At 38.3% G+C, this 21,365-nt stretch overlaps 3 protein-coding genes across 7 annotated transcripts; all 3 read left to right on the top strand.

Annotated features, from left to right (window-relative positions):
* Nucleotides 1-1,221: 1,221 nt before the first annotated feature.
* RB195_016134 (uncharacterized protein) lies at nucleotides 1,222-7,651 on the top strand (the record flags this gene model as incomplete). 3 transcript variants are annotated; one of them, XM_064207160.1, is made up of 12 exons in its annotated part: nucleotides 1,222-1,358; nucleotides 1,511-1,609; nucleotides 2,484-2,581; nucleotides 3,351-3,517; nucleotides 3,576-3,632; nucleotides 3,806-3,913; nucleotides 4,998-5,088; nucleotides 5,151-5,250; nucleotides 6,002-6,121; nucleotides 6,196-6,357; nucleotides 6,415-6,524; nucleotides 7,563-7,651. In XM_064207160.1, the coding sequence occupies 12 exons, from the start codon at nucleotides 1,222-1,224 to the stop codon at nucleotides 7,649-7,651; spliced, it is 1,338 nt and encodes a 445-aa protein (XP_064063039.1). The 3 variants fall into 3 exon arrangements, with proteins under 3 accessions (XP_064063039.1, XP_064063040.1, XP_064063041.1); XM_064207159.1 differs by having other exon boundaries at nucleotides 6,415-6,560; XM_064207158.1 differs by lacking the exon at nucleotides 1,222-1,358 and having other exon boundaries at nucleotides 1,554-1,609.
* Nucleotides 7,652-9,159: 1,508 nt separating this feature from the next.
* Nucleotides 9,160-21,017, top strand: RB195_016132 (uncharacterized protein; the record flags this gene model as incomplete). Of its 3 annotated transcripts, XM_064207156.1 has the most annotated exons (13): nucleotides 9,160-9,237; nucleotides 11,803-11,935; nucleotides 12,190-12,335; nucleotides 12,390-12,488; nucleotides 12,898-12,987; nucleotides 13,045-13,121; nucleotides 13,185-13,299; nucleotides 14,447-14,553; nucleotides 19,212-19,307; nucleotides 19,366-19,449; nucleotides 19,512-19,575; nucleotides 19,643-19,720; nucleotides 20,865-21,017. In XM_064207156.1, 13 exons carry the CDS (start codon nucleotides 9,160-9,162, stop codon nucleotides 21,015-21,017), a joined length of 1,320 nt encoding a protein of 439 aa, XP_064063035.1. The 3 variants fall into 3 exon arrangements, with proteins under 3 accessions (XP_064063035.1, XP_064063038.1, XP_064063036.1); XM_064207155.1 differs by lacking the exons at nucleotides 19,212-19,307; nucleotides 19,366-19,449; nucleotides 19,512-19,575; nucleotides 19,643-19,720; nucleotides 20,865-21,017 and having other exon boundaries at nucleotides 14,447-14,602; XM_064207154.1 differs by lacking the exons at nucleotides 9,160-9,237; nucleotides 11,803-11,935; nucleotides 12,190-12,335; ... (3 more) ...; nucleotides 13,185-13,299; nucleotides 14,447-14,553 and having other exon boundaries at nucleotides 19,216-19,307; nucleotides 20,805-21,017.
* Nucleotides 15,410-15,769, top strand: RB195_016133 (uncharacterized protein; the record flags this gene model as incomplete). Its single annotated transcript, XM_064207157.1, has 1 exon — nucleotides 15,410-15,769. The coding sequence occupies one exon, from the start codon at nucleotides 15,410-15,412 to the stop codon at nucleotides 15,767-15,769; it is 360 nt and encodes a 119-aa protein (XP_064063037.1).
* Nucleotides 21,018-21,365: the final 348 nt, after the last annotated feature.

Raw genomic sequence — 21,365 nt, 5'->3', positions numbered from 1 at the left:
CTTAAACGTATCTCAGATTTTTCCGCGGACCACCCATCCATCAATTCTTCTGGAAATCAAGGCTGCATAACGATGCGGTCGGTAATTGCGCTGCGCTGCGGTTAACAGCATCAGCAGACCATTGCGCTGTTTTTACCTTGTGCCCAACACCACGTCTCGCCTATCCAGGTTGTTTACGTAGTATCAACAAAAACTTTAACATCCAGTTATGATTCATAACGATCGCTCTTCAAATTCATAGATTCTTCTCGAATTTTTAGACTTTTTTCCACGAATCTACACCACAGCTACTCCAGCTTTATAAAATTCCATGCTGGAATCAAAATGTTCACTTTTGATCTCTTTTGTTAGTTGATAAAAATACAAGTTCACGTTATTATATAAGCTCGGCTAATGGGGCGGGTATAGCGCAGTCGGTAAGTGGTTCCATTCTGTCTGCACGATCGATCGATGGTTCGAAACCGCCGCCGTGCCAACCAAGACCTTCATTCCTCCGTGGACGATAAATTGGTATCAGATTTGTCAGGGAGGATAAAAGAACTGACTTGATACATGCGCTGACCCCCGCAAGTCATTGTTTAGGCCAGTTACCCGTTCGTAAACCTCAAACGATTCTGAATTGAAGTGAACACGGTGGTGTGTCCCGAGCGGATTGATCAACGCCAGACATCCTATTCTTTATTTGCTGGTCTCTACAGTCGGACTAAAAAGACTTGAAGTACGGTGCAATTGTGCAAACGGCTGCGTTCAAAGCGGCGCGATGAAGCGCAGGCGGTTGGAATCGGGTTGGGACCATCGCTTGCACCACTCGTCACTGAAGTCCGTGTGAAAATGCAGGACTATGCGAACTTTGGAGCAGGCTATAAATCCACGAAGTGTAGTTGATCCACTATTGTGGTATATAAACAAAACTTGTCGGAACTTCATGCGCTTTTAGACTCATCCGAGACAGAGGACCTATAGTAGGGTCAAAACGACATGAGCACGGTGCAATTGCGTACGCGGCTTCTCTCGAGGCGGTGCGGAACAGTTAGGAATGTACTGGGACCCTTGCTGGCACCACCTACCACTGCAGTTTGCGATGGTCCCACCTCGGTTTCAACTGCTGCCTCCACCGCTCCGTTTCGAGCGCGTACGCAATTGCACCGTACCTCATGTCGTTTGATCTATAATCTCCATCAGTATAGTCAAATAGTGGACATTTGCATTGATATCGACGGAATGATAGGTGTCGAGAGAGAACATCGACGTAATTGCCCTTGTGCCTATCCGGAAACGTATCGCTCCGCTGAGCGGAGTGCAATGTCGCATCCCTCATTGTCCCAGGATATGTGCGGCGCCGCGTTGGTCGCAACGCGGTGAGGACGTGTTCCTCGTGTGCACGCTCGATCAGCTGATTATTGGCAAGTCGTCGTTGTGTGCAGTGACTTCATCGATGTCGAAATATCTTTCCATTGCTGTTGTTTGTTGTTTACTCATCTTATTTACTCAGCCTCTTAGCTTTTTATAGATTAGCTCGTCATTATTATTTTACTACAGATTTCCAATACTTCATGACCTGTGACGACGTTGACCACCTTCTATGTGTCAATTTCAATCAAGATGCTAAGTATGTTGTTGTTTAAAGTTTATTTTTGTTTTCTTACGAACGTAAACCCATTGAAAATATACGTAATGAAGCAGTTATTGGGAAGATAAAGTCACTTTGACGGTAATGGAGATAGGACATCATTTACTCCTATTGATCCAGACTTCATTTCGGGAGGTCTGATGAGATCTTGGGATTGGAGTCACTCTATGGATTAAGCCTTAATTGGGTTCATTCTAACGTTTGTACAGATCAATAGAAGTTTTCTTTTCGCTAAGAAATGTGCGTTCGAAATTGTGAAGTTGAATCGTTGCACTTCTTTCTGGAACATTTCCTGTCGATGGCTTAACATATGGAGTTAAGGTAGTTAAAATAGACAGCTTTGTAGTGTTGGGACTACCTGAAGTAATATTAAAAAAAAATAAAAGGGGTTGTTTTGCAAGTAAACTGAAAAGCCGGTTGCGTAACGGTGACTCATCGTTTACTGTGAACTGAAAGCTTGTGATTATCACTTGCTTCACCTAGTTAAACATTACTTGATGAGAGAAAAACAAAATTCTTCCGTAATGATGATCGTGCATGGAGAAAACCTGTTTGTTGAGAAAACCTATAGAAAACGGGGAAAATGTAGTTGGGGCTACTCAGTGGCGCTCGAATTTCTGGACGTTCTATCTTACTTTTTTCGTTTAGTAACTTTAGCTTATATGTCATAGAACCTGTAAGACTAATGCTTAAGTGTTAGGTGTTAGGTGATGTCTCGATAGATTTAGTTATTTACGTCCAGAAATAAGGGCCCCACTGTGTGCCCAGCCACAACTACATTTAACCCTAGAAATCTACCATAATCAAGTTCTTCACTTCTTCTAGATATATGCCGTCTAGAAGACTTGTTTAGATCTTTGGCCGTGGGACATTCAAATGGATACATCCTCTATAAAACGACGGATGTACTAGAATCTTCAATCCTACTCGATAATGCCGACAGTTCACCGGGTTAGTCCATCATTTCCAAGAATTAGTTAGTAGGTCAGGGTTTTTAAAAGATCTTAGACAAATCTGAAGATCTCGACAACCTGTTTGTTTTATTCTCAAAAATAGTTCATGCTGGAGCTTTGCTGTTTTGTTGTGGATCGCTGGAAAAGAAATTCAAATCGAATTACGGTTCTCGTTCTCTAGGATTAAGCTCGCGACGAAACATTAATGTTTCTCATACTTCTGTTGAAGTATAAGAAACATTAGTGTTTCGTTGCGTGATTTGTGGTTGAAGTGTGTGATTTGTGGTTTGTTGGTATAGTTAACATGGATGTAGTCGAGAACTAAATCGGTCTGCAGTCATTTAGAAGAAAATGTGGAAAAGAGGCATAAGTTTCTCAAAATGAGCATAGGCATCGTATACATTTCTTTTTGTTTTTGAGTTTTTGACTGGTGCAATTTACGAGAAACAATTCGCCTATTTTGGCGTTTATGGGCGTGAGATTATTTGCAATGAATGAAATTCTGAAATTTTGACTGCAGTGCATAACCGTCACCGAAAAATGTCACTACTTCCTGCCGTTTAACTAGTTTTACTTTCGTAGACTGTTATACTACCGTTTACTATTTCTTTCTTATTGCTTTTTCTTATCTGTAGCAGTGTCCCTCACGAACATACATTTTTTTTAAACAATCTTCATAGGGGCTTACTTTCGAAAAAGAAATCATTTTTTGAAAGGTTATTTCTTGTGATAAATTTTTTTCTACGCTTCTGAATAGTTCTTTTCAGCTATACATGATGCGATCATTGTTGAAAGATTGTTCAACTCTTCGCTTGTCGTTATCGTTTCACAGAAGGAACCACGGGTTATTTGCATCTATCATTTCAAAAGCAAAAATATGATATGCGTTTACAAATTCATTAAATCTGTGCTTAATGTCAAACTCAATCGGGATGTGAGTCTTTCTTTCTGTTTCTTTCCGCCTCAACTGTGATTAAAGTTCCATTGTTTAGCGTGTCGTCGTATGTCTCGAAGATAGTATCCACATTTATGTACTAAAAGATATGAAGGTTAGTCGGTGTTTCTTTCAATGTTTTCAATTTCTTGAATTTATTATGCTTGTATTTTCGCTGTCATTTGCTAAGGACCGAAAGAATATACCAGTTTTTTGGAATCATTATTTCCCTCCTTTGGAAGTTTCCTTACACCACGTAACTCGTAATTTGTTCTTTTTTTCTTTTAGCTACTTCATACAATTCTGGATACTCCGCTTAATCGGCTCGGTTTGATCGATCTCTCACCTGCAGGCAGTTCGTTGATTGCATATCCAGCAAGCGCTGAAGCTGGAAGTGTGAGTAATGCTTAATAAAAATTTCCCTTTGTTTCTTCTTATTCTTGGTTTTTGTACAAAACTGGGGCTAAATTCATATTCATTTGAAATTTCGACAATTTCCATGACGAAACAGAAGTAATTTTAAAGATTATGTTCAACGTATTAGAATATTGCACGGGTGCAAGAGGACTGACTTGAAAAATTTGTCGAATCACCAATGATTCATGGGCTGCAAATTGCAGTACACAAAGAGAAGTGACTTTGAAAAAAAAAACACCTTTTGTTGTTAGAAGTGTTCTACATGCAGTATGTATAAGAACTATGTCTTTGCGAAGTATACGTTCTCGATTGATGTGTTATGGAGCTGGACCGGTTCTAGTGTCATTCGTATTCTCCATAGTTTATGATCCTACAATATCCAGAATGGTTTAATAGGATGGATGTATGTGTTATAACGCTTGCCGTTTGGCATTCACCACCAAAAAAAGCAAAATCGATATTGATGTGGAAAAGACATTGCGCATTTTGTTGCTGTTAGCAGACAAAAAAGTCCACTAGAAATTTTATCTTCAGGAAATCTGTCCACGTTCTGAGATGAGGTTAGATATTGAATCTCTATCAAAGTATCATTTTTAGTCTTCAGGGACTTAATAAAAGCATTCTTTAGAAATTATGGCTTATAAACAATGTTACATTTCCACTGTGATCATTGATCGCTACATAGAAATCTTGACAATGTCTCATTCCTGTGAGAAATATTATATAATTGGTGGTTAGGATTCATAGCAGAATGGGGAAATGCTTTCTTATTCTACAAAGTAACAGATTTTTCAGTAATAATTTGCACGAACTTGCTTAGTAAGAGACGTATAACTATTGTGTTATAGGTAAAAACAGCAACAAAAACTGTATCTTATTTTCGTTGCGTTTTTTTCTATATTTTCCTCTGAAAGAATAACGTCGCAGCGCGGACTACCCTTTTTTGACTTTGAGTATATTTGATTTTGGCTTGATTTAAGTCAGGCTCGACGTAATTCGCGTAGAAAATTTTTGTTTAAAAATAACGTTTATTCAATTGCCATTGAAGTCATTTTGCATTCAGGTACATATTTTTGACTGCATGAACTTATCTGCAGTGAATACTTTCACGGCACATGATGGGCCTCTTGCGTGCCTGAAGTTCAACGCTGATGGTATTTTATTCATTTTCAGGATATATTTCTTTCCGTATACATTCTTAACGCCATTTTTACAGGTACCATGATTGCAACTGCTAGCACAAAAGGAACTGTGATTCGAGTGTATAGTGTCCCACAAGGCACAAGACTTTTCGAGTTTCGTAGAGGGATGTCTAGGTGAGTATAGTATAAGTTATTTTCTCTGGACCAGTTAAAAAAACAGATTTTCGTGCTTAAAACTAAGAACGAAAAAGAATCACCGTATCTCCATGGCTAAGTCTTCTTAGAATTTCTTATTACGTTTCTGTTGTTTTGCATCAGTGTCAAGTCATACAGTGTGCGGTATGAGCGAATGGTACTTCAAATGTTTGAACGAAACACATTTGAACGGAGTGGACTCATGGAGTATGAGAATCCGAGCTGGATATACCTCATCTGTGTTCCTTTAGTTTTGTGCTTTCTTTTGTTTTGTTTTGGTGTGGAAAATGAAGAAAGCGTTGTTCATTTGTACACCAAAAAACCGTAGGTTGCTTTTCGCCGCTCTAGTAAACGTATTCCTAGGACAGTAGTAATAGTAGGACACATTAGTAGGAGGATTCCCTGTGCCTACACGGTTGATGGTTCGAAAGAGCCCTAGGCCAGCAAAGTCTTACATCGCTCTCGGAGTTTATAAATTGGTACCAAACCAGTCGTGGAGGATAAAAGCCTTGATTTCACATACTGGTTAGTTTGTGCAAGTACTAAGTCGTACAGGTCGGATTCTCGTCAATAACATCATAAACCATCTTTTCATTTTGTTCATAAACGCCAGCGATTCTGAATTGAAGACGGTTGGCACATTCCAAAGAAATTTGTAAACACTGAGCACCCTTTCCATCCACTTTTCTTTTCTTCAATTGTATTTCGAACTTCTGGAACGGTGATTTAGATGTGTGACAATCTATTCGCTGGCTTTCTCTGCTGACTCTACGTACTTGTGTTCATCAAGCAACACTGAAACAGTTCATGTGTTCAAGTTGGAGAAACCTGAAGATCAAGAAAAGAAGCAGTGAGTTTTTTTTTTACCGTCTTCGCTCCACTACGACATTGCACATTTTTGCAAAAATTATTTCTTTTCTGAAGAGAACCATCCGCGGAATCGTCTACTGGATGGTTTGGTTACCTAACTCAAGCCGCTTCAAACTATCTTCCAGCGCAAGTTAACGAACTAATGACTGTAGAGAGGAGTTTTGCACATGCCATTCTTCCAGGATCGGATAAAAAGAATGTGGCAGCAATGTTGACGTTGGTTACTTCTATTTGTTACAGGATACGAACACTTTAAAAATCTATCTATTTCAGCATCAGCGGTCAACCACACCTTCTCGTCGCAACTACCGATGGATTTCTTTACTGTTACCGTGTGCTAAGTTCCGGTGGCGAATGTGACCTAGTCAAAATGCATCGTATAGGTGCGCATGCTACGGAAACGAACAGAGGAGATTCTAGTAATACTGAAATTTGTAAAATTTTATTTCTGTAACAAGCAATTCTTAAATTGATTCAGTTTATTCCTTGTGTGGAATATCAGAGAGAGAAAGGAGATCTAGAGATATTATGGTTAGACATCTCATTGTCGATCAGGCCTAACATGCATTAAAGTTAGCAGCTTTGCACAATTCATGATCAGTTTAGTTTCTTGCTCTTCCGTTGTGCACCTATTAAGCGGTGTGAAGCTGAAGCTTCTTTTGAACAACATATTCCGTACGGCTTCAGCGATGTCTGAGCGATAGACATCGCTGAATCTGTACGTAAAATGTTGCTCAAAACATTTCAGACCATTCATTTCGTTTAAACTAATAACAAGTTTCTAAAGGTCACTGTCCTCCCTTTTTTCACATTGTCCTTTTCTTATTTTTGTCAATATCGTCCTAACTGTTAGGGATTAGGTTACCAGACATCCCAAAAACACCTGAATTTTCTTGTTCGTCCATTTTTGAGCATGTTTATTGCGTTAAAAACAGAGTTTACGGTTAATTTTTGGTAATGGTATAGAGTTGTCTACCTGGCCTAATTTCCATCCACTTTGTTCGAATCGAGTGATAACGCCATTTATCTCGGTGCAGTTACGTAATCGACTTTGCCCAACGCGGCGCGGTGAAGCGTAACGGTTAGGATGGGAGCGGGACCCTTGCTAGATCACTCATCTTTGCAGTTCGCGATGGTCTCACCTCGATCCTAACTGGAAGCTCCACCTCGCCGCTTCGAGAGTAGCCGCCTACGCAACTGCACCGGTCGTCACGTCATTTTGACTCAAATTTATAATGTATTAAACGGGACGGAATTTTTATCACTTATAACGGACACTTTTACCATACGTAGATGAAAGCTTGAGGTTATTAATTGTTTCTTTATTTTTGGGATGTTTGTTATGTTACATTCACTGTATATGTTCGATCACTTCTCTGTTGATTCATATTTACTTGTTTACAAAGCAGCATTGTTTTCAGGTCGCCAGAAGTCGGTCGAGTCCACCACACGTGTGCCAGATGCGAACGATCCTGAGGATTTTCCTCCTATTTGTCATACGACAGGCTAAGTGCTTGTGTGGCTTCATTTCACTAAAGAATTGCCTTGCAATCATTTTTGGCTTCTTGCTCGGTGTACTTTGAAAATTTCTCCCCTCGCACTTTTTTGTATGTTCCGCTGAAATCACCTAGAAGTGGTTTACTTTTCCCCAGGATAGCCGGGTCCACAGTGAAGTCAGTAAGTGACTTCACCGCTACATTGCTTCACCAGCTTTTTGCTAAACAACATCCCAATGTCAGTTTGCAATTTTTATGGATTTCTGCTGCTTTCTCTTTGCACTTGTTTTGGGAACTGCTGAGAAACTGCGAAATTTTTTAAAACCTTAACTTTACCATGGATCCGCTATGTTTCGCCGTACTTCCGTGGATTCAGCTTTCTCCTAATCTTTCGTACTGTTATACGTCTTAACTTCTTGCTTTTCGAAATTGCCTTCTTCTGAAAGAAACTTCTTTTTTTCAATCATTGCTGGACAGGAGCTGCATTTAAATCACGAATGTTTCAGCATGATTGATTTCAAAATAGAAATTATGACATTCTCTAAAAAATAGGAAATCAGGAGTTCTAGAAACATTGTCGATCCTGGTTCCATCACTTGGAATTCGTTCTAGAGCACTGTAACATTGTAAATTTGTACATAAGTGTCACATTATTGGGAGGATCTTTCTGCCCTATCCTTTTGTCAGTAAACTATAAGCAACGTTTCAAACGAAATTCTTATTTCCTCAAGCACGTGTTGAATACCCAACGATGTGCCAGGAAATATTCGCAGCAGGGCATCTTATTTAGTTTTTGGCTTCTTCAGACCTCAATGGTTATGCTAGTATTGAAACGTTTAGGATTTAAAGTGTGCAGGTTTAAAATTGTAGATTTCATAGATTTACCCAACTTGCCTATCAATGTATTGTTCTTTTTTTAAAATTCCATACAGTTTGTAACTTGTACCAAGCCAAGTGTGCTTTTTGGCCGCTTCTTTCTGCAAGATTTCAATATTTTTGTGTGATTTTCCTTCTGTAGTTGCATGCCTATGCTTTCTTTTTTGAAATAGGTGATATTGCTATTTTGTATGTTTTACTCGTCTTACGCGCATGTTTTACCGTACTTCTTTCTCATACATTAATAAAGTGAAAAGGAGAAGAATGTGTTTATGATAGATGGAAGACATATATAGCGGTCAGTACATGATGACTGCAGTTTAATGTAAAGGACGTTTCTCTCTCATTCTCCGTAAACGTTACTTTGATAAGAATGACGTTGTGATCTTAAGAGATCAGCCAACATGGCTACCCATTGTGGGATTTTATGAGAACTTTCAAAGGTCGTCGGGTGACTGTGTGGATACAACGATACTAGCAGACTTGATTTGATCTCGTCTTTCATCCGTATCATTCCGTCCGCTATTCGACCCATTTTACATTCATTGACCTTCTATCCATATTAGGCCTGTTCCAAACAGGAAGGAACGAAAAACAAATATCGTCGTCAGTTCTAGAGAGTCGCACATTAGAAACGTGTCGCTAAATGCTTGTCCTCCTACTGGGTTTTCTAGCCGTTGGCAGCTTTAGCGCACAGGAACGGTTTCGAACAATTTTGATAGAGGTGAGTTTTCCTTTCTACTTACTGTGTATCTACACTTACGTTCATTTATTTTATTTTAGACTTTTTGTAATTTATATGAATTGTTTCCATCTTACTTTGAGGTTTTTTTTTAAGAGTAATTAATTCTATCTTTACACTGTCCTTGCTACCCGAGAACTATTTCTTTACGGTCCTTGCTATCTTTTTCGTTCCTTTGGATATTACGGGGAATTGCGGACGTTTCACACCATCGATCGGATGTCCTAAAATGCGCGTATTGTAGACGCGATTGTCGCGTTGCGGTGAGCGACACATCTAATATACATAAAAAGTCTACTTTCTGTTAGTATCGCGATGCTGTGGTGCTGATTTTAGTCCATTTGTTTCATACCGCTTAGGTGCCACAATGTATCACCTGAGCACAGAAATGTAGAGAAAGCGAGAAATTGTAGGCGAGAAAAAAGCTCGCATGATATCTTATACACTTGGTTAACACTAGTGGATAAAAGTTCAGCTGTATTACGGTTTTAAATATTATACGTAATAAATTATTGGAGCAGAAGACTCAAAAAATGCGGAAATTCGTTTCGATTTCTTTGATATCGGGAAGAACAGGTGATAAATAATCGGGTTCATATTGTAATGTGATCTTGTTGTCGTATGCCATCACTATATTCAAAGGGATACGATTACTGTTTGTATCTAAGTGCGTAGTGCTTGCCCACAGCCAGTATTCCTGGCTTGCAAGCAATCGATCCTTGTTAGCAAATACGGTCGAAGGATAGCATTCTAGGGATTAAACATCGAAGGAAACATTGTCGGGAATGTTTTTATATGCACTTTAACGAGATGGTATTCCTCGAATATCCTTGAATCTTAGCCTAAATCCTTAATCTTATCCTTAGTATTGGGATGGTTAAAACAGAATTTTTCCTTTCAAAATGAAGGCAAGAGATTGCTACTAACCACTAGTATTTATTAGTTACTGGAATTATTTTTGGTTCAAATTTCGTTGCATCATTGTTGCATACAAAAAAAAAACCGTAAAAAAAACGCGTAAAACTGTTTTCATCGCACGAGTTAGGGTATCTTTCTGAATACACAATTGATGTGTTTGCACAGTTTCCTCGCAGTATTTGTGCTATCTTGAAAAAAAGTGCTTGAAAATTCTTACCTTCTCACATTTATTTATGTGTCTGGAATATGCGTCAACATTTATCTTTGCGGCGTAAGCAAGGCGCATATATCATTATGAGCGGGCAGAGTTTGCGAATATTTTTCATCTTTATTGCAGGGAGAGAGAAGAGGAGGAGGAAAAGGAGTAATAATACAATAGCTTATTACTAAACAGTACACAATTCTTTTTAAAAGAAGTTAGTTTAATTAGGCTAGAATTTCAAAGGTAATTAAAATGCGTAACGACGCAAAGTTAGGTTCTTACAGGTGTAGCCTTATTGCATCTTATCCTACCCAACAAAAGTTAACCAGGAAAAAGGTCGGGGAAAAAAGCGGGCTGGCTCACCATTGATGAACCCAAAGAAAATTAACCCATTGACGACAGTGTGCTTTTTTTGCGTATCGAACGCCGACCAATTTTCACGAGCCATATTTGAAAAAGAAAACAGAATAATAGATAATAACAAATGGACTGAGTACAAAGAACTTTCGAAGAAATCAGAAAATCACGAAAAATAACCGCTGAAAGTGTGCAACCCACCCTTGAACCGCGCTGTCGTCAAAGAGTTAATCATATAGCGTTTCTAGGTAAAACAAAATGGTGGAATTTCAAAGAAAACATGATGCATAAAAGAAAAAGAACCTTGACTCTTTTTTTTCCTACTTATGGGAAATCGTCCGCAAGCACGGCTAGTACCGTAACTCTGTTCCGTAACTATAGTGACATCTAATAACGATGTTTCCATAGTTTTAAAAGGTTGGAAATGCCAATTTCACAAAAAAAAAACACCGACTTACATTACAGCACTTAAGAATAGACGGAAATATGATGGATGCAAAAAACTTCACTTGTTCTGTGACTCAGTGGCGTCCTTATTTCCCGAAGCTCTAATTTACTTTTTTCTCTCGGTAACTTAGGTTTACATGTCATAGATTCTCTAAGACTAATAAGCTTTAGACTTTAGGGCCCCGATTGATTTGATTATTTACTTCAAGAATTAAGGGCGCTACTGAGTGACCCCCCAACGACACTTTACTTCACAATTAGAGGATATTCACATAAAAGAAAATTCTCCGAATTTCCAGAAAAACAACAGAATGGGCATGTAATAAAGGGAAAATGCAGCGTGAACAATATCAAATTTTTAAAGGACTCATCCATTTAAAGGATAGCCCGCGCAAATTTGATCCGAATTCGGAAGACTATGTCCTGGAGAAATAGAGGGGAGAACTCTCTCTCCCTATTCAGTACATTATTTTTTGGGATTCACATTGCTATAATGTATTGATAAGAGAAAGGAGACACTGTTTTCTTTCAGAAATAATCTCATTTTGATTCTATATTTGATTGCGATTAAGATTTTGCTTTGTTTATTCCAGGATCTAAGTTTGGGGGAATTTTGTTTACAGCGTGCCTGTCGACAGCGTCCATCTCTGCGATTTTGCACTGATTTTGATCCACTTCCAACTGTACCTACGGATAATCCTAGCCCTAAACTGCTTGTAACACCGCCGCCAATAGAAGCAGATCCAAAATCTCAGAGTAAGTCAATTTTCACTCGAGATTAATTGCCTATTCAAAACAATTATAAATGATGGTGTAAGCACTTTTGAAATATATTTGGGTCTAGAAAAACTTTCTTGCAAGCCATGTTAGGAAGTAGTGAGGATAAGGGCTCTGCGAAATTATGAAAAAAAACCTTTAAGGGATTAGATTATTATCTAAGCACTTCAGTACAATATAAAGCGTATTTAATCCTCTATTTTTTCTTGCTTAGCCAATTTTTGATTTTACAGCATCAACAGCTGCTACGGTCATCACCTCAACGTTATCCGAGAGAAATCTTACAACTGGTGAAGTCGACTTCAACAATTCTACGAAAAACGACGAACGACTTGGTAGTCTTCTTAGACTTCCAAAGCCTAAACAAGCCCATGAGGAGGTAGTTCCGGGTTTTTAATGTCCAGCATCTCGCACAAGGATCGCGTTTATTCAGTTTTCCGTTCCTCCATCAGAGATATCAAGCTCAGCATCTTCACCACAAAGCGATGTTGTTCAGAGGAGTAGTACCACGGCTGGTAGCATTGAGGATGAGGTAAACATTGGTGTTTTTCTGTTGAAGACGTTCACAACTTCTTAAAGTTCACGAAATTGACAAATTGTTGGATTTCCGTGGTAAAGTATAGAGTTCGTGGAGAAAACAGTACGGGAATCGCCTTTGTTCTTACGGGGAACATTAGAACGCGCCACTCTTGTACACGCTCCAGTCCCCTCAGAAGCGTTCTGATTTTTTTTTTTGATCGAATAGGCTGTTGATCTCGTAGGGAGAAACGCCGTTTCTCACGCTGTTTTTCCAGAACGCCGTTTCCCACGCTGTTTTTCCAGAAAAATCAAGGGAAATTGAATGGAGCCACCCCATTACTCGTAATTTACAACCGGAACTCTATATTGTCCCACGGAGACCCCAACATAGTCAATTTTGGAAAATGCTGCCTTTACTTCAGAAATCGGTTATGGTTTTCGTAAGTGAGTACTGTGTTGTACATCGAGAGCGTTTTGTAAAAAATTGTCATGGAGATGTTAACAAAGATGAGGTGAGTTCATGTCAAATCCTCCTTGATTGTAAGAGAAACGGGATGGTTCCGCTGCAGCTCCTATTCTGTAACTCGTATCCAGCCGCTTGCTCCTCTACTGCCGGTGTCATTCCAGTTGTTGCGTATTGTCAGAGGTGCGTCGCTTAGAATTCAGTGTAGATCTGATTGTAAATTTTAACCGTATTCAACCGTTACAGATACTACAAGCATTATCCGAAGTTTTGTGCTGGATCAAAGATTGAGCATGATGTGTTACAGTTTTGTTTCGCGTTTGAGCAATTCTGCCTTCCTGAACTCACTCCAGCGCAGCCGGTAACTTTTTATCCCTTTTATCTGGTTCTTGTGATGATATTGGCTCTTTTCATTCTTATTTCGCCGTTATAAAACTGTGGATATGACAAATTTCTCTGTTATTTGCAGCGAATCGCTGTCTGTAGTTGTTGACAGTTATGTTTGCCTCTTGGACCGCGACGCACCCACTTTCTCTGCTTGACGCACACTCTTTGATCACTAATGCGCAGTAGGACCATTTAGACAAAGGCTGATAGAGTCCCACTAGAACCGGTGAAAAGCGTTCATATTCAATTGGTGAATATTGATTGAGAGTAGTGACATGACGGCAACCGCAAAAGGACGAGTTTGTCGCTGTCCACGGATACCGGTACAAAGGACGGTGGGGCAGTCACGCAAAAAGTGACCAGGCTACTATTCCACATTAGATTGTATGGATCGTTCTATTAAAGGTCGCATTACTTTGTTTTCGCGTCCACAGCGATTCTCGGGTACTCGTGGATGTGTTTTGCCGGCGCTGGTGATCGAACTTCCATAGATATGTCGGTGTATGTCCTATAAGTTATGCTAGTAACTACAAGATTCGTATGTAGTTCCAACTTCCTGCGAAAATCTTGAAAATTCGAGAATATTTCTCTTGGATGAGATTGTGGTTGCACATGTTTTCCTTCGTAGTTTCCTAGTATCTCGAGAAGTCAGTTTCGCACTGTGACGAACGTTCTAAAAACCGAGCTAATTACTTAATAGTTGGATGCTGAGCCTTCTAAATGATTATTCAAAGAAAAAGCCTATTTCAATTGCTAATCCGTCTGGTTTAGAAGTAGATCTATTCGTATAATATTGTATAATCGTGTCAAAACGAATGGAAGACGAACGAATTGAGGGCTGCCTGTACCTAACGACTACCTCCCCCCCGCCGAATTAGGCTCTTTTGTTTTTTGTTTCCGGGTGTATTATCCTAGGGGATGAATACTTGTTCTGGATGAAACATTTGAGAGGATATATTGCAAATGTTCTTCCTTTCCAGGCTCTGACGAAGGCGACAACGCCGAAACGTTAGCCCTAATAAAGTTTGTTAGCAATCTTGGCTGTTGCTTAAATTTGACTATCGACGAATTGAAGACTGGTCCAGTTGCGTAAGCGGTCTTCAATTATCTGTTTCTTTCAGGTCACACGGCCACAAACTTCAATACGTAAATGTGAAGATGTGGTCGCAGAGGCACGAAAAGTTTGCAATCCATTCCCACATCCACGTGACACTTTTAATGTGTTACGGTGTTCAAATTTTCTCACCCATTGCAAAAAATTTGTTGACTGGGCTTAGTAATATTGTCATCGAACTGTATATATTTGAAAAAAATTTCTCGCTGGTTGTCATTATGCACAAATAAATATTTCTTTGTTTTCGTTAGGTTAGTAAATATAAGCATCTATGCATATAGTGAAAAAGGTGTATAGTTTCTGCAACGAGAAAGTAGGACGTCGTTGGGATTAAAGGCGCAGAATTTCCACTTTGCGTTGTATGTTAAGATGCTGAAGTTGCGAGTTTTACCCCATCCAGAAGGCAACGATAGTGGAATACTTCATCCCTTTTCTTTTGCCGCGGGCGACAACACGAAATTATTAAATCATGACAGAAATTTCTAGTTCGACAAATATTTTTCATCCTACTGATCGATGTTGTGGGGTTTGTGGAGTGGCGTGGGTGGTGACGTTGAGTTGATAGTGACTTCTCGATAGTGGATTGCTGATGGTGGCTTGAGAGTTCGGCTTGGTGCGGGTGCGTTGATGACGGCTGGTGGCTTGCTGATCAGATTATATAAGTTGGTGACTAGAGACCTAGGTGTTTTATCACCTTAATTGAACAGACCGAAACGGTGGTTCAGTGGAATGTATTTATTGTACAGTAGACAGAGAATAATGTGAGCGAAGTAATGAGTGGGAAGAGCGTTGTTTGCGGCACTCTTGACGGTACAAATCATTATGCCACGAAAATAACCATAACAACAAACGGTACTTTATACCACGCCCCTTATCTATCATCGGAGTCGATGATATCGTCTAACCAAGCACAAGATAACTAGTCGCCTAACTTTTCAACACAAATTGAATAAGGGGATTAAGAGTATAGATGGGCACAATCATGCGTAACCATGGCCATTGGATGCCTGGTATAATGCAGCGCTATCGCTCCACAACGGCTACGACGACCTGCGCTGTAGACACTCCCTCAGGCACCACTCACGCCATCTTAAACAGGCGTTCTCCTGATGGGACCCCAAGACGCTCTGAGATCTGTCGACGACTCGACGCTTACTATGGGTTGTGTTACAACCGTCTCTACCTCAGGGAAGATTCCTTCGAGGAGCTATCTTCTCGATACCAGTTCCTTTGGCCTTTCCGTCAAGTCATTTTTAACCTCACAGTCGAAGCTCGGCTCTGCGCCACGATTTGTGGCGCTACGTTAGACGAACTGCTAGACTCGCTATGATTGTAAGCGAGTTCTTTATATAGAGGGATTTTCCACGTGGCTGCCCGCACATGTAATTGGCACGCATGTGACTGCCCAGTAGAATTCAAATTTAAAATCATCACTCCACGAATCTGAGGTGGTACGGATTTCAGGTGGTGTATTCTTATAAGGGATAGTAGATTATGAAGAGCAGGGTGTTTCCGTCCATTTCTTTCTAATTGCCGTAAAAAAACGGCCCGAAAGATACGGCTTCGAGCGTTCCGGGGCGCTTTTTTCTTACAACGAATTCGATTGGAGCGCGCCAGTCTTGTGCACGCGCCGCATCTTCCGGGCCGTTTTTTTACGGCAATTAGGAAGAAATGGACGGAATCACCCTTCTCTCCATAATCTACTATGCCGTATACGAATACTCCACCTGAAATCCGTACCACCTCAGATTCGTGAGGTGATGCCTTTAAAGTTAAGAAATTGGAAAAGCAATATGATAAAACCACTACCTACAGTAACAGGATGCAAGCTATCAAAGAAATAACTTTCTATATATACCATTACAGCGTACTGACAAAAACTCTTTTTATTTAGCTTTGATTTATGAATTCTTCCCTTACTTTGGAACAAAAATTCATTCAATTCACTGTTGGTAAAATAGACCATTGTAAATACCTCTTAGTACTACTGTAGGGTTGAAATAATGGTGAAAATATGCTCTTCGTTGTAGAGCTCCCGTCAGTAATTAAATTAATTGGATTGAAAAGTGGTTAGATAATTTTAACAAAATTAATTTTAAGATAATTATAGCAGAAGGCAGTAACATTTGACGTCAAAAAATGTAGTGAAACTTTAAAGAATCTAAGAAACCCTAGAGTAAATCATATAGTGGGAAGTAGCATACATCAAAAATAACAGCGGTTAGTAGTAGTAACAGTCAAAGAAATTTTTTTCTGTGAATACTGAATCATCTCGTGAATGATCCAAGACTGTTTTTCAGTAGCGTAAATTAAAGTTTAAGGAGAGGGAGAAGCGTGAGAGATGGGAGAAAAAAGGTTTTTTGTAAGAGGGGCATTGGAAGTCTGCCAGAAAGATAGTAGAGGATTGTAAAGGATGAATGATGATGATTCAAGTCCCAGGAAATTTTGTTCGATTTAATCTTGAAAAATGAAAGAAAAATTATAGACACCGAATTAATTATGGAATTTTTCAACACTGAACAGATTAGTGGTTATTTAGTGAGTGTTGTGAGCTTCCTAGTTGATTTATTCTCTTTGAGACTACCGTAACCGGTATACACTGTGACAACTCAAGAAAAGATTATGACATTCAAGTGATTTTGATGATGATCCGATTATCTGGAGAAACCAGCACGACGAGGTCGTTTTCATCATCCATGGAAAAGAAAGGAAACATCGAAAGAATTTATTTTAAAGCGTAAAAGGTTGTCAACTATCGTCACACATGCTATATTGGATGATTTGATGTGAGAGAACCATCTGTAATCGCAGGGTGCTCCTTTTTTTCAGGATTGACATTGCGCTGGATATTAAAGCGGAGCTGTGGTAGACGTTTCCATCAAATCCAATCAGGAGTTGCAAAATTTCTATTCTCATTTTTATTTTAATTTCTATTTTAAAATGCTTTGATATCATGAGTGCTTTCACAAATAGTAATATAATTTTGTATAAGAACTAATAATTCAATTATGTAGGAATAATACCGTATTCTGATTGAGTAAGATAAGTTAATTATGATTAAATATAGTCATAGTATAATATTATGCATGAAAAAAAAACACACACACTCAGTCGCGAACAAGTGTTATGGAAAAGGTTGGAGGCACCTTTATACGTATATATGGGGGAAAATACGAAAATTCAGGTGTATGGACGATATAGGATCGAAAAGATCGCCACTTACTTTAGTTAGTGGGACCCTGAAATCCTTAAAATAAGCAAACTAGATCTCTTTAAGGAAAGCAAGCTTTTTTTTCCAAGTTCTTCGTAAGCGATGTAACGTTAAGTATATCACGCAGCAATAATTATTAAAACGTGTTGCAGATTAAATTTGGCGTGTTCCATTAATTTTTTTGCCGACGATTTTTAGTTATCTTAGCAATATAAAAGGTTGAGAAGACGGAAACATCGTGCAATTATTCAACGACACCTCTTTTCCTTAACTTCGCTTTGAAGCTGTTTCTGTTTCTGTATTTTTGTCTTACTCCAAAGTTCAGTAGGTCCCACGCGGGTCCCAAGGTGCACTGTAAGCTTCAAAATGTCACATCTTCTTACACGTTTTGAAAGCAGCCTGCATTTCTACGCCTAATGTTGCATGGGACTTGCATGGAACAGACTTGTTCATCTTTGAATATTAATGGTGATAAATTTGAGGTCGTCGAGCCATTTTGGGATAATTTGAGGCAATAATAGCGTTAAAAAAATATGGAAACTCATACGTATTACCATATCCCAACCGTTTATTTCCAGGGATTAATCTGGCCTGTTATTTTTGTGTCCATTAAGGTTCTTTTTTAGTTTGTTTTCCTAATGAATTCATTTCAGGATCGTTAAAAAATGGACTATTGGCTGACTTTATCAAAACTTCTTGTGGGATTTTTCTTTAGTAAGTCCCCTATATTTGAGATTCCGTATTTACTGAAAATTTCAAAACGATTAAAAATGCCTTTAATTTCAGTATCCATTTCTGCTGTGCCATCATTGTCGTGAGTTTTCTTTTGTGTGATCAAAATTTTTATATTATTCGTTATATATTTATTTATTTACGTTTCTATTTTATTATAGGAATTACCTTATGTAAATTCTCATGGGCATAAATTTCCTTATTTTTCCGTTTTCTTTTTAATCGAGCGAGAAATTGAGTGAATTTGGTAAAAACTTTTGTTCCTCATTCACATGCGTTTACTTCTGAACCCTTTCGAATTTTTGTCTCAGTTCTGTAAGATCTGTCGGCTGTTAGAAGTTTTTAGGATTGTCAGGATTGAGTGCTATCGTTTAGGTCGCTTACGGTATGATGAATATATCGCTCGTTTCAATTTTGGACAAAAATAGCTCGCTATGAAATAATTTCTGAGAAAATGCAATGATGTTTGTCTCTCGTATTCCCCTACCTATGTATCTCTTATTTGTTGATCGTTCTCTGTGTTTCTACTCCACTGTAAATAATAAAAAAGTAATAAGAATACGTCTTTTTATTTATCTTGTTTAATTTATTTATCTATTATATTTTCTTTTATTTATCTATTATATTTTATCCTTTATTTTATTTATCTATCATGTTATTTTTATTTATAAATATCTTATACCTAATTTGTTTTACTTATTTTGTCTATTTTGTTTTCTTTTTCTTTTTGAAAATTTCTACCAATTTATTTATGCTCATTCTTCAATTTCTGGTGTCATTCTTAATTTTCGATCAATACTAGTTTATCCTTGAGTTCTACACTCTCCAGAGCAATGAGCGATGCTGATGTGAAAAAACATACAGTAGCCTCGTTGGGCAATGTACCTGTAGGGAAAGACCAACATGGAAAGGATTTCTACAAATTGTGAGTTCTCGTATGTTCACATTGTTTTTTTTTTGGCTGAAAAGCGTCAATTTTGCAGCTTTTTCACAAATTATCCGGAAGTTCGTAAATATTTCAAAGGTGCCGAGGAATTCACCGCTGATGACGTTCAGAAAAGTGAGAGGTTCGAGCAGTTTTGCTAACGTAATCCTGGAAAACAAAGATGATTTTTACCTTCGTTTACAGATTTGATAAACAAGGAGATGCGATATTGCTTTCTGTTCATGTCCTCGCTAATATCTATGACAACGTAAGTGTTATTCCCCTGCATGACTGATTTCTTTTTAGGAGCCCAAGATAATTTTTTGCTTCTTCAGGAACCAGTGTTCCGTGCTTTCGTCCGTGATAATCTTAACAAACATGCAAGCAGAGGAGTTGAACCCTCGCTGTGGAAGGTATTTTTGAACTCCTTTGCGTCTCTCACGGTAAAAATCTCAAAATCTGTAAAAACCGAAGTAATGTTAGGTTAAGATGCTCAAAAAATATTAGGAACGGATTGAAGAAAAAGTGTCGGAAGGGATTGCGGTTAGAATTATATTATTTTGACTGTGAGTTCTACAATTGGCTTTTTCGACTCCAATTCGGGATCGTTTGAGGTTTGGGAACGCGTGTCTAGCCTAGAAAGTGGGCTTGACAAGCGTTGAACGGAGGGACCAAGTTAGTGTTTTATCCTTCGAGACAAATGTGGTAGCATTTGATTGATCTAGGATCGATGAATCGCTAAATGGCACCAGAGCGGTCTCGCAGCATCGAAATCCTGCAGTCACAGTCTAACCTCTTCCCGACTGCCCTACACTCACCTAAAAACCCTACCAACAAATACAGCTCATTTGATTTTCAAATGGTATTTTCAAAATTAAATTTTGCCCACTCTCAAGAATTCCGACGGTTTCCGATGAATTAATCAGTCGGCGATGGATTTTGGGGCAGAAGTTAGTAGCCATTTTGTAAGCTTCGTCTAAGTCAACTTCTTATCTGGATTGCGTAATGTTAACGGTATTAAGGGCTGTACCATGTAAATTTAGTGGAATTTGAGAATATCATGCAAGATAGATTTAATTTGATTTTAATAATTTGAAAAAACTTGAATTAACTTTTAACAAATTAATTTTAATTATTTTTTAAAGTCAAAATAGATTTAATTTGATTTTCATAGATTAAAATCAGCAATTTTTAAAATTAAAACTTGAGTTGTTCGATTAAGTACACGGTTACCTGCTCTTTTTTTAAGCAACAACAGTAATTACCATATCTTATGATCTATGAAGTAAATAAATATACCACAGTTTACATGAAAAATACATAAATATACAATAATTTGCATGAAAAATTGAAACAATACCCCATTTTTTGAGGTCATTATACATTGATTCTAAATAAATTATGGTGCTCTCAAAAAATGTGAACATTTATTCATAAAAATAATATTTGCTCAACTCTATGTTTATGTTTTTCCCATCAACGCATCGAAAATTTCAGAAATCGATTATGATAATGTTGCTCACCTTTATTTTATCAGGATTAGGGGTAAAATTGCAGAAAGTGTGGACAATCTGGATGAAATTCCTGGAGAGCAAAGGAACAACTCTATCCGCTGATCAAAAAACCGCATGGGAAACGTTGGGCGACCGATTCAATGAGGAAACACAAGCGCAACTGGCCAAATATGGATTACCTCACATGGAAATCTGATCCAGTGAGTTCTACTTTTTCTACAATTGTAAAATCGAATCCATCTAGTTTGTGAGCTTTATTTCTTTCTGCTTCTCCCTTTTTCGTTTGTTTTGGTCATCTGCAACTTCTTTTATCCCCGGTTATTGTGATGAGTTACGGAATTTATGTGTAGCGTTATTGAAAATCCATAAATGAGAGTATTATGTCACGTGTCTAACGTTTCTTTCGTGTTACTTACATTATTATTCATACATACATCATTTTTCATACATTATTATTTCTTTCACTGATATTGTAAATTTATTCATACTATTTTCTCACGCAAAGTTTATTCAAATGGAAATAAATTGAATAGAATGAATATAT

This window comes from Necator americanus, chromosome V (genome assembly GCF_031761385.1).
Source record: "Necator americanus strain Aroian chromosome V, whole genome shotgun sequence".
NCBI classification, from domain to species: Eukaryota; Metazoa; Nematoda; class Chromadorea; order Rhabditida; family Ancylostomatidae; genus Necator; species Necator americanus.
The sequence above is the reverse complement of the archived record's forward strand: the minus strand, read 5'-3'. Positions and strand labels throughout refer to the sequence as shown.